Genomic DNA, 14,681 nt, shown 5'->3' with positions numbered 1-14,681 from the left:
GCTTGCATGTTCTGCAAAAAAAATGTGCTTTGTCGTGTATCTGACGGACAAACACCAAACCATTTCCACATCACTGAAGTTGCACCATTTTTACAAACCAATTCTGGTTCATCTGTTTCACTCAACTATCGGCCATGTGCGTATGAAAACAAACGCACTGCGCATGCGCGTTTTACTCATATTCTATCGCGATATTTCATTTTCCTATCGTTGCCTAACATTATACCGGTATTACCGTGAAAGGTATAATATGGCCCAGCCCTAGTGGGAGCTAGTGTGTTAGCGCACTTAGCTCGTTAAAGTGTTGGCCGTTCAGCCCCACGCACGGGGCGATCGGCGGTAGCTCGTTAACGGAGATTTGCCGTGTTGTGGCGTTAAGGTCATTTCAACGAGATTAACCTGAAAGCACTAGTGGGAACACAACGAATATGACTGCACATTTACGCCGACATCATCCTAGTGCAAAGACAAGTGGAAGCAGACAAAAACAACAAGCACGCATGCTACAAACTTTAGCCGAGTCATTTAGACAGCTGTTAGCACAGGATTCTCCTTATGGAGACCTGATATGTTTAATATGCTGCTGAGAATATAGCCCAGAAGAAGCGGATAGTATAGCTTTTATTTTGGAAAGAGACATTTCTCTGTAATAAACTCTCTTTTCCAAAGATGAGTGATTCCTCAATCAGATACAGGGCTCGCAATATCTTGCCCGATTTTTTCAGTCGGGCTACCAAAATCTATCTCTGCCCTGCCCGTCGGGCTATTGCAGGAAGGAAAAATATATATCAATGCTTTTGCATTCTTTCAGAAATGTAGCTGGGTAATTATGTCATTGGCATCGGTGAGCCACTGTCAATATGTGACATATTGAAATCGCGTTTGAATTTGCGCTTGTTTTTTTGCTTTCACTTTGCAATCGTGCGAACTGTGTATAGAGAGCGACAGCACTGATCTGTGAGTGATGATAATTTGTGCACCAATTCCTCTGACATCGTCTTATTAATTGTTAGCTTACTATGCAAACATGACAAGTGAAATCTCCCGCAGCAAGCTTAAACATGTGAGAGGTTGATCGCGCAGAGAATCGCTGAGCTTATGTGAGTGCATGTGTAAAAGCAGCAGGATATATATTTGACTACGATGACCTGGATGACTGAGAACCTTCACAGACAGATATATATTTTAGTTCTGCTGAGCCAAATAAGACAGGTCAGGGTGAAGAAGTGACAGCCAAAGAAAAGCTTACCACAAAACGGAGAAGTTATGACAAATCAGACTGTAAGGCAAAAAGAAAGTGCAGCTTTATGGTTTCATGGACAAAAGAATTTCTGTGGCTGCAATATGACGAGCTAAATAACCAGGGCTGCACATAAGTGGTCCACAGGTGCGTATTCGCTGTCAAAATAAAAAACACGCACAAGGGTTAGGGTTAAATTTAAAAACTGTACTTTTGAGTTAAAATATATATTTATAATTTTAATAAATGACAAATTAAAAAGGCATGAACATTTTTTTTGTATCGAAAAAATATCGAACCGTGACACCAAAGTATCGAACCGAACCGAACCGTGAATTTTGTGTATCGTTGCACCCCTAATAAACATATACGGTGGCCCCTAGAGACAAAACACGTACAAACTCCAAAACACATTTCTAGCGTTAACTGAATTTCCAAAACAGAGCTACCTAGATCACTTAAATTACACAATTGAAAGCATATATGTATTGTTTGTGTATTTATACACAAGCACTCATATATATTCAAATAATTTAAAAAAAAAAAAGTTCATTTACCTGTTATTACCACACACCAAATCCGGTCGTTGGTACTTCCTGGCTTGTGTAGCCACTAGGTAACAAAAGCTCAACACTGCGCCTAGCATCCTGGAGCACTTCTGTTGTGCTTTGTACGTGTTTTGGAGTTTGTATGTGCTTCGGGGTTTGTACGTGTTTTGGAGTTTGTACGTGTTTTGGAGTTTGTACGTGTTTAGGAGTTTGTACGTGCTTTGTCTCTAGGGGCCACCGTAAATATAATTTTATTTATTCACTCCACATAAAATGTAATAAATAAATCATATAATACAAAACCCAACTATTCACATTTTAAACTTTTAACTATTTAAATTTTCAGCTTTTTCCTTTTAAACAAATTTAAAGTGAAACAACACAAAACACTGCAAACCACAACACAATTAAATATAAATTAAAATATGAAAACAAGAAGAAGATGCACATTCTCTGTCATATGGGCCTGCATGAATAAACTTTCTGTAGCCTTACCACTACACTATCCAGGTGCCTAATATGCAAATTCTCATGACCATTGATAACAAACCACTGATCAAAGCCCACTGATCAATGGCCATGAGTACCATTCACAGAGAGCAGGGGAATGGCTGCAATAACACCACTGAAAGATTGTGAAACATGTACCCTTGGGCCCCCTCCTCGATTCAAAGTAATATAGTGTACGCTGTTAAGTGCCAGGATTGCCAGGATTTATACATCGGGAAAACCAAACAACCTTTGGCAAAGCGGATGGTACAACACAGAAGAGCTACCTCGTCAGGTCAGGACTTGCAGTCTATTTACACCTACAGGCCGGTGGACACTCTTTCAATGATGAGGATGTACACATGTGAAAAGGTAAAGACCATCTCTGAATCGAGGAGGGGGCCTAAGGGTACATCTTTCACCATCTTACAATGCTGTGATTGCAACCATTCCCTCATAGCCATTGATCAGTGGTTGTTGATGAATGGTCATGCAGTCCCTGCAGTCAGCTGAGACTGAAGAAGTCACTTGGATGAGTGAGGAAACAATTCTTCCACTGAAAACACTACGTCCAGATGAACAGAATCAACTTCTGGGGGTCAGACTTAAACAATTAGAAATCTAAGACTGTCCATTAAAAATTAAAATCAGCACATCTCTAGTTATCACTAGAACCAGTAATGTGATGGTTTTGTGGTCCTTTTTTTCTCTACCGCTTTTTACTGTGTCTACATTTCAAAGATCAAACATAATTCCTTGCATGATATAAGAACAGAGTGGTTGTAAATGATAATAGTCATCTATGTTTCTGATGTTATGACAAAATGTTCAATTCTTGTTTTAGTTTCTCCTCTTCATTTTTACGCTCCACTGAAACCAATTTAATGCTGGGAAAAGCAGAGAGAGAACAGCAGCCAGGAGAGAAGATACTGGAGCTGTTATCATCAGTGTGCAGATATGGAATATTCCCTTTTAATCACACAGATGATGACTACGAAGAGATGGAGTATCAGATTCATTTCCTGCTGGATCTGTACTCTCATGTGAAGGACTATGAGAATAAAACAGGCTTGAGTGTCCTTCCATCATTACAGTCAGTATTTTCAGCTCCTGCAGTCTGGTCCATAAACCTCTCAGAGAGAAAGACCTCCATCCTCCTGGAAGTGCTGAAACTCCAACCAGAGAAGAAACAAGTGGAGCTGACAGGCTGCTCACATGAAGAGAGTGAAGTGAGGAGTTTCCTGCAGTGTCTGCCTTACATCTCACAGCTCAGGTAAATGAATTGTACTTTACATGATTAAAATGTTTTTTTTTCTTTAAACAAAGCACATCATAAACCAAACACAATATTGTCATGGTCCTGGGTCTGAGGACTCGGTGTTTTGTGTTTCTTTATATTATTCTTTGTTCTCGTTTATTCTGTTTTGTCTTTTGTTTAGGTTTGCTATGTGTTAGTGTCTTTGTTTCATGCCTGCCTGTGTTCCCTCTGTCTGTCCATGGTGTTATTGTGTCTGCTCTTGAGTCTGCCTGTCAAGTTCAGTGTCCTGTCTGGTTCTCTGTGTCTGTTAGTTTCCTGTTTTATTCTGAAAGTTCATGTCTCATGTCAGTGTGTTCAGTTTTACCTCTCCCCTGTTTCGTTAGCCTAATTTCTCCCAGCTGTGTCTCCCTCCTCTGGCCCATTCTCTGATTACTCCCCGTGTATTTTAGCCCTGTGTTTTCCTGTGCTCTCTGTTGCATTGTCTGTTTAACTTCATGTCAGTCTGCATTATTCTATGTTACCTGGTATTCATTCTGCGTCTCTCTGCCATCTTTCTTTGTGCATTTTGCTCCTCCTCCCGTGAGTGTTTGGTTTGGTTTAGTTTAGTTCTTTAGTTTTCCCAGTTTATGTTTGTTTACTCCCCGCTCTGCTCTTCCTGTTTTTGTCACCTTATCACCTCTGTAAATAAACACTCACTCGCACCCCAGCCAGTACCTGCATTTTGGATCCTTTTTTTCTATACACCACACGACTGCTGCCCAGCCGTGACAAATATAGTTTTTAAAAATATATTAACTTAAATTTTTTATTTCTTCATCTTCCAGCAGCACTTACAACAAAAATAAAGCAAACACGATTAATTACACAATAAATATTTTTAAATATGCATTTTCCACTTGTGTGTGATCTGAGCAGCAGGTGAAGCTGCTGTTGTACAAGATATGAAGTGTAGATGTTGTTGTTCCACTCTGTGTTTCTATGTTGTTGATATTTTGTGTTTTACTCTCTAAAGTCAGACAGTAAATAAAATGACAGTTACAGTTCAGTACGCAATGATTTCACACACAGGATTAGTGTTTGTGTTGTGAGTCAGTAACAGTCTAACAACAATGTTCAGCTGCTCTGATGAAAGACGGCTTGAAAATGGACTTTCATTATATACAGGACACACATGGACAAGATGGAGTCCATCAGTAGTGTGTGGTTGTGTTTATGCAGCTCAGATCAAATCATCACTAAATGTTTCTTTTTCATTATTCCAGTGTTGGTCATTGGAGGTCAGATCGTCATGAAAAAATCAGGTTCTTTGTGAATCTGTTCTGTGCAGCAGCAGAGAGAGAACAGCAGACAGGAGAGAAGATACTGGAGCTGTTATCATCAGTGTGCACATATGAAACATTCCCGTTTAATGAGAGATACATGGATGATATTGAAGCCGAAGAAGTTCAGATTGATTTCCTGTTGGATCTGTACTCCCGTGTGAAGGACTATGAGACTAAAACAGGCTTGAGTGTCCTTCCATCATTACAGTCAGTTTTCCAGTCAGCTCCTGCAGTCTGGTCCATAAACCTCTCAGAGAGAAAGACCTCCATCCTCCTGGAAGTGCTGAAACTCCAACCAGAGAAGAACGAAGTGGCGCTGACAGGCTGCTCACATGAAGAGAGTGAAGCAAAAATGTTCCTTCAGTGTCTGCCTTATATCTCACAGCTCAGGTAAATGAATTCTACTTCATACAATTCACACTGCATCACAACAGATAACATCTTAAACAAAGAAAGTTACAACAGTTTTTTTCATCATTTTCATTGTTTCGCTGCTGCGGTAAATCAACTCAAACAGTATAAAAAAAATTTAATTCCAGAAAGTTTACAGTTATTGTATGATTTAAAATTTAATTTAATGTAATATTCTTGTCTTTGAGTTTGTTTGTTTTTTAGATATTGTGATTTTTTTGTCACACATCGGGTAATTTTTCAGTTATATTTGTACTCTGTTTAATTTCAGAGGGAAACATTGTTCTCTGTACACTACTGTGTTTGTTTTATTATTTTTAGTTCTGTGTTCCCCTGAAGGCTGATATTTTAAACATGTGTGATCACTTCATAAAAATTAAGCCTTGTTATCAATTCATCACGCTCATATAAAAAAGTAATTTGTTAGTTTCCAGATGCTCACATTGATTAATATATTTTCAAAGTTTCAAATCAGTTGTGTTTCAGTGAGTCGTTAGCAGCTGATCCAAGTTAATGAAAGTCACTGTGTGACTGAACAAATGAATCACAGAAGAGTGTGGAGAACACAGATGTTATTATTTGAACTATTTGTCTGAAAGAGCCTGAAACATGTGATAATCTTCTCGCTGTATGAAAATGATGACATCATGTGATTACTAGAAAAACTGTAGCTTAGTAACAACAACACAGTCATGTTGAAACATCATCATGAAAGATCAAATTAATACTAAATACTAGTTTTGAAAAACTGTAAATCAACACTGCTGTTGGGTTTTTGAATAGCATGTCAGATTTAAGTTCATAAAAAAGAAAACAGCTGTTACTATATGTGAACTATTTATATCTTTAAATTTTTTCAGTGACATATTTCTATGTTATAAAAATATATTTCACAGTTTATTTGATCACAAATTTGAAATTAAATTGGTGTGTCACAGTGCAATGTATCAAATCATGTTACTATAATCATTGTATCATGTTTGTATGGGTCCTGTTTGCTAGCAAATATTAATACTTCTTATAAGTACTGACAAACTGAAGGACAAAACTGGCATTGCTTTGTAGAATAGCTCACCAGCGTCAAGTAAAGAAATTAAACAAATTGTTACTATACAGATGAACTAGCATCCGTTTCAGTTTACTCTAATAACACATGAACATGTGTAGAATAATTATGATTTCCAGGTGTGTGATCTGAGCAGCAGGTGAAGCTGCTGTTGTACAAGATATGAAGTGTAGATGTTGTTGTTTCACTCTGTGTTTCTATGTTGTTGATATTTAGTGTTTTACTCTCTAAAGTCAGACAGTAAATAAAATGACAGTTACAGTTCAGCACGCAGTGATTTCACACACAGGATTAGTGCTTGTGTTGTGAGTCAGTAACAGTCTAACAACAATGTTCAGCTGTTCTGATGGAAGATGGCTTTAAAATGGACTTTCATTATATACAGGACACACATGGACAAGATGGAGTCCATCAGTAGTGTGTGGTTGTGTTTATGGAGCTCAGATCAAATCATCACTAAATGTTTCTTTTTCATTATTCCAGTGTTGTGCCTCTGGAGTCAGGGGAAATCACTTTTTTGGGGAATCTGTTCTGTGCAGCAGCAGAGAGAGAACAGCAGACAGGAGAGAAGATACTGGAGCTGTTATCATCAGTGTGCAGATATCAAACATTCCCGTTTAATGAGAGATACATGGATGATGACTATCAGTGTGATTTCCTGCTAAATCTGTACACCAATGTGAAGGACTATGAGACTAAAACAGGCTTGAGTGTCCTTCCATCATTACAGTCAGTTTTCCAGTCAGCTCCTGCAGTCTGGTTCATAAACCTCTCAGAGAGAAAGACCTCCATCCTCCTGGAAGTGCTGAAACTCCAACCAGAGAAGAAACAAGTGAAGCTGACAGGCTGCTCGTATGAAGAGAGTGAAGTGAGGAGTTTCCTGCTGTGTCTGCCTTATATCTCACAGCTCAGGTAAATGAACTCACTCAGTGGAAAAAAATGTTTTAATTTCCAACAATTTACTGTAATGATACAATTTAATATTTCAATATTATATTTTTGTCACCAATATTTCTGTTTACACATTCTGATTTCATCCACTTGGAGTCCATATTTCAGTTATATTTCTACTGTACCTAATATCAGAGGGAAACATTGTTTTCTGCACAGCACTGTGCTTATTTAATTATTGTCAGTAATTTGTTGCCTTGAACCTGATATTATAGATGTATGTGTGATCAGTTCAAAACAGCTGAATCCTTATGACATGTTCTTCAACCATACATAAAAAAGTAATCTTGTATTTTCAAAACATTGTTTTATTTAATTTTATCGTTGTAATCAGTAATATACTTTGAATGTTTAAAATCAGTTGTGTTTCAGTGAGTTGTTAGCAGCTAATCTAAGTTAATGAAAGTCACTGTGTGACTGAACAAATGAATCACAGAAGAGTGTGGAGAACACACATGTTATTATTTGGCTATTTGACTGAAAGAGTCTGAAACGCAATAATCTTCTCGCTGTATGAAAATATTTGAAATAATGTGATTAATGATCAAATTGCAGCTCAGTAACAACAACACAGTCATGTTGAAACATCATCATGAAAGATACAAATAATTCTTGGATGTTCAGAAACACTGTAAATCACTATTGCTGATGGATTTTGGAATATCGTGTCAGATTCAAGTTCATAAGAAAGAAAAGAGCAGTTACTATGTGTGAACTAGTTATATCTTGGTAAATGGACTCATTCTTAAATAGCGCTTTTCTACTCTCCCGGAGTACTCAGAGCGTTCTATACAACATGTCACATTCAGCCAATCTCACAATCTCTGACTGTAAACTGAGTGCTGTCTAACTACATTCACACACATTCACACTCCGATGGATGCATTGAAGAGCAACTTGGGGTTAGTAACTTGCCCAAGGATACTTGGCAGGTAGACTGAAGGATCGAACCCCCAACCTTCCAATTAGCAGATGACCAGCTCTACCTCCTGAGCTACAGCCACCCCCTTAAATTTAATCCTGTAACACATGAACATGTGTAGAATAATTATGATTTCCAGGTGTGTGATCTGAGCAGCAGGTGAAGCTGCTGTTGTACAAGATATGAAGTGTAGATGTTGTTGTTCCACTCTGTGTTTCTATGTTGTTGATATTTAGTGTTTTACTCTCTAAAGTCAGACAGTAAATAAAATGACAGTTACAGTTCAGTACGCAATGATTTCACACACAGGATTAGTGTTTGTGTTGTGAGTCAGTAACAGTCTAACAACAATGTTCAGCTGCTCTGATGGAAGATGGCTTTAAAATGGACTTTCATTATATACAGGACACACATGGACAAGATGGAGTCCATCAGTAGTGTGTGGTTGTATTTATGCAGCTCAGATCAAATCATCACTAAATGTTTCTTTTTCATTATTCCAGTGTTGGTCATTGGAGGTCAGATCGTCATGAAAAAACCAGGTGCTTTGTGAATCTGTTCTGTGCAGCAGCAGAGAGAGAACAGCAGACAGGAGAGAAGATACTGGAGCTGTTATCATCAGTGTGCAGATACAAAAACAGTCCTCTTAAAGAGAATTGGTGTGACTTCCTCATGGACCTGTACTCTTATGAGATTAAAACAGGCTTGAGTGTCCTTCCATCATTACAGTCAGTTTTCCAGTCAGCTCCTGCAGTCTGGTCCATAAAGCTCTCAGAGAGAAAGACCTCCATCCTCCTGGAAGTGCTGAAACTCCAACCAGAGAAGAAACAGGTGGAGCTGAGAGGCTGCTCACATGAAGAGAGTGAAGTGAGGAGTTTCCTTCAGTGTCTGCCTTACATCTCACAGCTCAGGTAAATGAAATCTTCTTCATACAATTCACACTGCGTCAGAACAGATACCCTTTTAAACAATAAAAAGTTATGACAGTTTTTCTTTTACGTCACTTTCATCCATTCTTTTGCTTCAAATTTTCCCTGAAATGAGTCATGCTACACTTTCATACTACAAACGTTTCTTGAATCATCACTCTTGGAAGCTTTTTATTCAACTCTTTTCATTTGTAGCAAACATACAAATCACATGTGTGACATAACACTGTATAAAACTGTATTCAAAGAATCATTCAGTTATTCTTATTTATAGCAGACTTTCTTCCATATAAAGTAGAGGAGTGTTTTATGGAATCACTCAGTGTTGAAGACAAACAAAACGTGTAATCACATTATAATTTGGATTACTAAAACAAATCTCCACACATCTAAATATGCAAAATAGTGTGTTATTAAAGAGAGTTTTGCAGACCTTATGAAGCTCTACTGCCTGGCTGATGGAAAGCAAGAATGGACCTAACAAGAGAGCAGTCGGGTGAAACAATAGAAAGGTTCATACAGCGCCTTCAAGGACGAACACCACCATTGAGTTTGGCAAAATGTTGGTTGTTCCCGATCAGCTGTGATTAAAATTTAGAGCACATAAAGCCAATAATATCATAAAAGGAAAACGTAAGGGCAGATCACAGAGGTGGATGGTCGAAGCAACAGAACAGGAAAAAATATTTTGTCTTGAAAAAATAAATTTCACAGCAAAATAATTTACAGTATCCATTTTTATCTCATGTTAATCATTACCCAAACAGTTTATGCACAGGTGTACACTGCATATTAGAATATTTTTCTCATTGCCTGGTTAGAAATTAGGTTTGCAATAGCAAAATAATTTTACAGGATTTTGTCACAGAGCAATCATTGTTAAAAAATTTCCTTCAGGAAAAGCGCATCAACTCAGGAAAGGTATATAAAACTTATATCAACTTCAGAAATCTTACCAGGGGCTATAAACGTATTTGAAGTCTAATAAATTCACCAAGTGAGTTGACAGATTATTAAATTATAATTTGTCATCAGTATTACAGTTGTCGTCAGAAGTTTACAGACACTCAACATGTGTATCAATGAATCTTTATGCTGTCCACTTTCAAACTGTTTTTGTCGGAGCTTTTTCTGCAGTTTAATATTTTAAATAGGTGGATGAATGCAGAAAGATGAAAGCAAATAAGTACAAAGAAATAACAGACATCTGGAGACTCAAAATGAAGACTCAGAGATTGTAATCAGTGCAGAAAAGCAACTTTTTATTTTACTAGTATCTCTCCGATGGGTGAGTTCACCATTGTAGACCACGGGGTCTTTTCAGAGATGGGTGCTGTATCACATTACCTAATCATAGAGTATGATATAGTTGTGTGACTCGCCCATTTGGATTTTGTCAAGACTTAAAATTAGGGATGTGGCCTCTCTCACTGACAGGTAGCAGCTGGAATGGTTGTACAAGATGACTTTAATGATTAAAAAAGAAGATAAGAAAAAAAACAAGATTTGGATTTATTTGGGATTTTTCACGCCAGATTAAAATCATACAGAGAGACTTAAATATATATATAAACCCCCACTAAATTTTAGTTTAAATGTTTGACCTTGACCAAACAGTTTTAGTTGACATCAACAAGCTTCCAACATAATGCTGGCTGATATTTGACCATTCTTGGCAGAATTTGGAAAGTTCATTTAAATTGGTTAGTTTTCTGACACAGACTCAGATTTTAAGTGTAGTCCACAAATTTGCAATATGATTTAGGTCCAACCTGAAGGCCATTCCTGAAGTTGAATGTTAGCCTGCTTTATCCACTCTAAATCCAGTTCTGATGGTTTTTGGAATCATTATTCTGTTGGAGCAGAAAACTCTGTGCAACTTTCAGTTGTTGAGGTAACATGAAGTTCACGAATTTGGAAGTAGTCCTTTTTCATCTTTATTATTATTATTATTATTTATTATTTTCATCTTTATTAGATTAGCGACTGCTGTTGTGATTTGGCGCTATATAAATAAAATTGAATTGAATATTACTATATTATTTATTATCAATCCCCTTTGTTCAATGTACCAGTACTATTGGCAGCGAAACGGACCTAATTGCATTATGCTACCACCATTATGCTTGACAATTAGTACAGTGTTCTCAGGTATTAAAGCTTCACCTTTACTCTTCCAAAAATATCTCTTTCCATTGTGGCCAAGTAGCCCAGTCTTAGTCTCATCTGACAATAAAAACCTTTCTCCATAAAATGTGGGCAGCAGCAACATTCAGTTGATCAGTCAAAATTGAAGGTGTCAATTTTGGAGCTGTGACTTGGGGGTTCCTGGATTGTTCCTGAACATCTTAGCCAATTTCCACCCATATGACAGTGACAGTTAATGCAATGATGTGAATAACAAGATTTTAACAAACAAATAGCATCAACTTTTTACATAATTTTGGTGCTTTGAAATTGAAATATTTATAAATCTTTTTTTTTTTTTTTTTTTTTTTGTGTCCCGTTTGGATCTTTAGCCATCAGAATTGTTGTCTTAAGGCCAAGAAAGATGCCAAGCGGATTTATTTTACCAAGTGGATCATCATGGCCTTGCCATATTGGTCCATTTGATTGACCTTTATTATAATTATGAATTTATTTTATTTTCAGTTGCTACAAACGGGACAGACATGACTGGGGGATAGGACAGGGAGAAAGAATGAAAGAAAGAGAGGGAGAGAAAGAAAACCAAAGGGGAGAAGAGACGGTGAGAAGGGGGGAAGAAAAAAAACAAACAAAAAACACCTGGGTCACCTGTATGGAGAAAAAAAACAGAAGAGAAAGCAAACAACAAAGAGCAACATAATAAAAAAAACGGCACCATCACAATAAACTAGCTAGCAGTAGATATCAGTAGATACTAAATAATAAACGATATTGTGCAGCACGCGAGATGGACAGCGCACAATGTGCTTTGAGGCAGCAGCCAAGAAAGCTGTAGTCCGCGTCTGTGAATACCCGTGTGTACACCTGTGTGCATACCTGTGTGGATCAGCATGCTTGCATTCCAAAGGTTTCTCCATGTAATGATCTGCTAGGGAGTGTGGGGGGGCCACAGCCCCGTCCTCCAGGGTATGAAGCAGATATGGAGGAGATCAAAACTCCAGACATCCAGAGGCCCCCAGAACACAAGAGACCAAGGAAGACCAACAGAGGGGCAGCCGCGCCACTGTCCCAGTAAGAGCTGAGGAGAGTCCCAGATGAGGGCTCACTCAGCAGCCGCGGAGCAGAAGCCAGGGGGGGTTGCAGTGACGTGCCCGTGAGCTCCGCCGGCAGCCAGCTGTGCCTGAGTGACCGAGCCCCAGGCCGAGAGGCCGGGGGCACCCCACCTCCGAAGTGGCCCGAGCGAGCCCCAGGCTCCAGGCCCCGATAAGCGGCCGCCAAGGAGTGAGCCGGTGTGTACCTGGACGCCCACCCCCGGACACAAAGAACCACCAACGCACCGACACCTGAGGGAGTCCGCCACTGGCAGGGGAAGTGGTGGTAGGGGGAGATAGGCCTCCAAACCTTGGAGGGCCTGAGATGTCCCCAGAGAGGTGGCGTCTGATACCCAACCTGACATATAGACACAGACATACAGGCACACACAGACACAAACATCCATTCCCACCCTCATGCTCTCATATGCACTCACTCCACACTCAACCAACGTGGAGACAGACATAAAGAGACACTGTACACACGATCACACTCCCCAAGCGTACTCTACGAACCGGGTCTACGTACCCTTGCCCCTGGAGGGGGGAACTGCACCCAGACCCAGGTGGTGTTACCCTTTTCCCTGCGGTGGGGAGAGGTATATAAATCATACTCAACATGTTGTTGCACTAACAAACTCTGTTTTAATAGATGAGCAACTAAAAACTGTTAAACAGAAGATTTTGTATTTAGCTTTTTGAGTTTACCATAATGTGTGAATACATCAAATAACAGGGTGTTTATTACTTTTTGTCTCCACCTGCAGATGGAGTGTCGTCATATTATTATTATTTTTTTACATTTTGAAAACTATAAGGGCTTTTTGGAATAATTCATCTGCTCAAAGTTTTACAAAAATTCTATACAGAAAGGTTGATTCTGAATCAGAATGAACCTTTTGGGATCTCCTTACCTGGATGATTGAGCATGCATCGAGACAACACAAGGAGGATGTTGTATGGTTACACATGTGTCATCTAAACGGCAAAATGAAGCTGCTGTTGTTCAAGATATAAAGTGTAGATGTTGTTGTTCCACTAATAGGTTTCGAATTAAGTTTAATTATATGCAGAACACACATGGACCATCAATGTGTGGTTGGCAGCTGTAATCAAATCATCACTAAATGTTTCCTTCTTTTTGTTCCAGTTTCTTTACTCTGTGGGCAGATGAAGCAGCCAAATTCTTTGGGAATCTGTTTTGTGCCGCAACAGAAAGAGAACAGCAGACAGGAGAGAAGATACTGGAGTTGTTATCATCAGTGTGCACATATCAAACATTCCCTTTTATTGACAGAGACATAGATGCTCAATATAAATGCAATTTCCTGCTGGATCTGTGCTCCCATGTGAAGGACTATGAGTCTAAAACAGGCTTGAGTGTCCTTCCATCCTTACAGTCAGTTTTCCAGTCAGCTCCTGCAGTCTGGTTCATAAACCTCTCAGAGAGAAAGACCTCCATCCTCCTGGAAATTCTTAAAGTCCAATCAAGGAAAAAACAGTTGAAGCTGAGAGGCTGCCCACATGAAGAGAGTGAAGTGAGGAATTTTCTTCAGTGTCTGCCTTATATCTCACAGCTCAGGTAAATAGAAACAATACAGTACTTAGTCAGTAGTGTCTTGGAAATAATCAACTTTTCATTAACAGTGTAAAAATGTAGACAAATGACATGTATTGGTCAAGTAATTATTTCAACTTATCTATTGCTATGTGAAAACAGCCTGGTTTGATAGAACTTATTTTTACTCTAATCTAAAAAAAGTTTTCACCTGGACCCCAAATCAGCTGTTTTGTATTTCTTTTTTTAAAGTTCACAGAAATTAGTTAATAATTTATTAAAAAAAAAAACTCAGATAATACAATATAGGGGAGGGGGAGTAGGTGTTTGCATGAACATTTAGCTAGTAAAACATGGGTGATTTGGCTAGTGTTGCAGCAGGTGAATAATTGATGAATGAACAACAGGGAAAAGTACAGGAACAAAGCTCAGCCTCTGAAAACACGCAGACAGATGCACACAGGAGGAGGGATTGGGGCAAATGGGAAATTCACATTTCTACTGAAGCCATCCAGAATTTTGATTAAACGTTAATATGAAACATGGACAAGTCAAAGTTAGTTACAAACTACACCTTTGTACATGCTGTATACATGTTTAGTCCTCACCCGTTCACTGAATGATCATGGCTGTATTTCCCTGAGTAAGCAGAACTTCAAATTTAACATTTAGTAAGTGAGGAACTGTACATTTTCATGTGAATATCTACTGTGCTTCTTAAGTCATGAGGATCAACATGCTGGAAAAA

The 14,681-nt window shown here is 38.6% G+C and overlaps 1 protein-coding gene across 2 annotated transcripts in view; it reads left to right on the top strand.

Annotated features, from left to right (window-relative positions):
* Positions 1 to 14,681, top strand: part of LOC309701437 (uncharacterized protein) — a 266,740-nt gene that overhangs the window by 243,915 nt on the left and 8,144 nt on the right. Inside the window, exons 17-21 of one of the 2 annotated variants that reach the window (XM_082525624.1) lie at positions 3,122 to 3,550; positions 4,798 to 5,247; positions 6,818 to 7,246; positions 8,711 to 9,118; positions 13,526 to 13,957. In XM_082525624.1, the coding sequence (XP_082381750.1) occupies positions 3,122 to 3,550; positions 4,798 to 5,247; positions 6,818 to 7,246; positions 8,711 to 9,118; positions 13,526 to 13,957 (2,148 nt within the window). The remainder of the gene's footprint in view (positions 1 to 3,121; positions 3,551 to 4,797; positions 5,248 to 6,817; positions 7,247 to 8,710; positions 9,119 to 13,525; positions 13,958 to 14,681) is intronic. The other variant, XM_082525625.1, reaches the window with a different exon arrangement.

Source organism: Aulonocara stuartgranti (genome assembly GCF_965226115.1).
Source record: "Aulonocara stuartgranti genome assembly, chromosome: 23".
Taxonomy (NCBI): domain Eukaryota; kingdom Metazoa; phylum Chordata; class Actinopteri; order Cichliformes; family Cichlidae; genus Aulonocara; species Aulonocara stuartgranti.
This window is presented reverse-complemented; position numbering and strand designations above follow the sequence as displayed.